This window comes from Garra rufa, chromosome 7 (assembly GCF_049309525.1).
Source record: "Garra rufa chromosome 7, GarRuf1.0, whole genome shotgun sequence".
NCBI lineage: Eukaryota > Metazoa > Chordata > Actinopteri > Cypriniformes > Cyprinidae > Garra > Garra rufa.
In genome coordinates, this window is record NC_133367.1 from 9781 (window position 1) to 11998 (window position 2218).

At 43.1% G+C, this 2218-nt stretch overlaps 1 protein-coding gene across 1 annotated transcript; it reads left to right on the forward strand.

Moving 5' to 3' along the window:
* Positions 1-408: 408 nt before the first annotated feature.
* On the forward strand, positions 409-1538 carry LOC141338908 (uncharacterized). The gene is made up of 2 exons (XM_073844520.1): positions 409-633; positions 972-1538. The coding sequence occupies exons 1-2, from the start codon at positions 409-411 to the stop codon at positions 1536-1538; spliced, it is 792 nt and encodes a 263-aa protein (XP_073700621.1).
* Positions 1539-2218: the final 680 nt, after the last annotated feature.

A 2218-nucleotide genomic window follows, 5' to 3' on the forward strand; every position in this document is an offset into this window, starting at 1 on the left:
ACCGAAAGTGGTCTCCTAGTGGGAATCCGATATTTCATTGAGTTCTGTAGCGCCCCTTTTTGGGGCATTGTCGCTGATCGTTTTAAGAAAGGTAAAGCCGTCTTGTTGTTTTCAATGTTGTGCTGGCTCCTTTTCAATACTGGGATTGGCATTGTGCAACCACCGGACATGAAGTGTAAAGAGGTGAACCTCCCGACCACCACAGCTATTGTACCGACTGCCTACACTACTGGATCTAATGGGACATTCTACCTCAGCAGCAGCTCCATCCCGACAACAAATCGAATGAGACGCCGCAGAGATCTGATTGGACGCTATTCTTGGTGAAGCATCCTCTCCTATGAAGAACACCGGTTCAAACGGGATTCCAACTCGAGTTTCACCGTCGCACCCGATGAATTAGTTAACATGACACAATCTGATGACACCACCACGAGGCCCAAGCCAAGCACATCCATTTCAACATCAACCCTCAACACCACGTCTGGCAGCACTACTCAAAGTACTCCGACCAAACCAAACCAACCTCCAGAATATAACAAAGACCAGGTTCATGCCATTTTCCTGCTGATTCTGCTCGTCATTATCATTGGCGAGTTTTTCAGTGCTCCGGCCATTACTATTGTGGATACGGTACGTAACTCTTTTTTTTTTTTTTTATTCCCTCAAAATAACCTCAATATCAAGGCTGATCAGTTAGAAGGGTCCATCTAATAGTCCTTGAGCCCTGAAACTGCAGTTTTTTGGTTACGAAACGTTTTAAAGGAACACTCCACTTTTTTTGGAAATAGGCAAATTCTCCAACTCCCCCCGAGTTAATACGTTGATTTTTACCGTTTTGAAATCCATTCAGCCGTCCTATTAGACCAATAGCATCTCGTTCAAAAATTACCAACGAGTTTCGGTATTTGTCCTATTTAAGACTCTTCTGCAGTTATATCGTGTACTAAGACCGGTGGAAAACCATCAAGATGAGGGCGTTTGGGTCCGTGAGTACCCTGCGCCAGCTACAACTCAACTTCAATTTAACGCTTCTCAAAAATGGCATCTTCTCTATGCTACGAAACCTCGAAGTCTTGAATTTACATCACAACCAAATAAACTACTTGGATGTCGGTGTGCTTTCTCCATTGACCAGTCTGGCTCTACTGGACCTCACTAACAACAACCTCTCCACCATTCAGTTCAAGACCTTCCTAAGTCTCAACACATACAGCACTCACATAATGCTCCAAGGAAACCCGTGGAATTGCGACTGCGATCTGCAGCGAGTCTTCCGGAAGCTCTGTAATGTCAAGCGTCTCTTCCTGGACGACTACGACAACCTCACCTGTGTCAATTTGGATGAAAGTCACAGAAACTACACGATGAAAGAGGAATTCTGCGTTGCAGAGATGGTTACTGTCCTGGTTATCACCATCACGGTGGTCTTCACTGTTGTGGCTGCCATCGTAATGGCGGAGAAGAAACGGAAAAGAAAGAACAAAGAAAAGCACTGGACAGAAGTCGGCGAGTTGTCCTGTGCATCGCAAGACTGAACCAATGGCGATAACGTAAAAAGGAACAATAGTTTTGCATTATACTTGTATATCAAATTCAGGGTTTCTGCAGATTTCGTGAAGGTACATTTAGGAGTTTTTAAGACCAAGTAAAAAAAAAAAAAGGAATTAGTTCAATGGAAAACAATACTTTAAAATGCCTTGTATTAGCAACCCTTTCAAAGTTTGCTAACCCTAATGCCATGACTTTGGGCCTTAACTTGAGACAACCAGATGGCCGTGTTCACACTTGGCGTCTTTTTTGACAAGAAAAAGTTGACTAGGGCGGGTTTTTTTTAGTTAGAAAAAGCTGCCGAGTGTGTCTTCTGTTGATATAACAACAGCTGAAACAGTAGCGTAGTGCTGTGTGGTGAAGAAATGTCGAGAAAGAGCCTCTTTGCGATGTATATTATGATAGAGATGACTCATATCATACAACTCCTTGTGCTCCGAAACTAGTTTAACTACTGGCAACTTCTCCATTTTTTTCTTGTTGTTTTTGTTGTTATGGAAACGATAGGTCCCGCTACTCGCTTGTCATTGGTCAGCTGTCAAAAAAGGGCTTGACGTAGGGCGTTTTCTTAAAAAAAGTTCAACTTTTTTCAACTTAAAAAGACGCTCTGAGCTGCAAAAAAAGACGCCGACGGTGGCGTTTAAAAAAAGCGCTAGAGCTTTTTTGA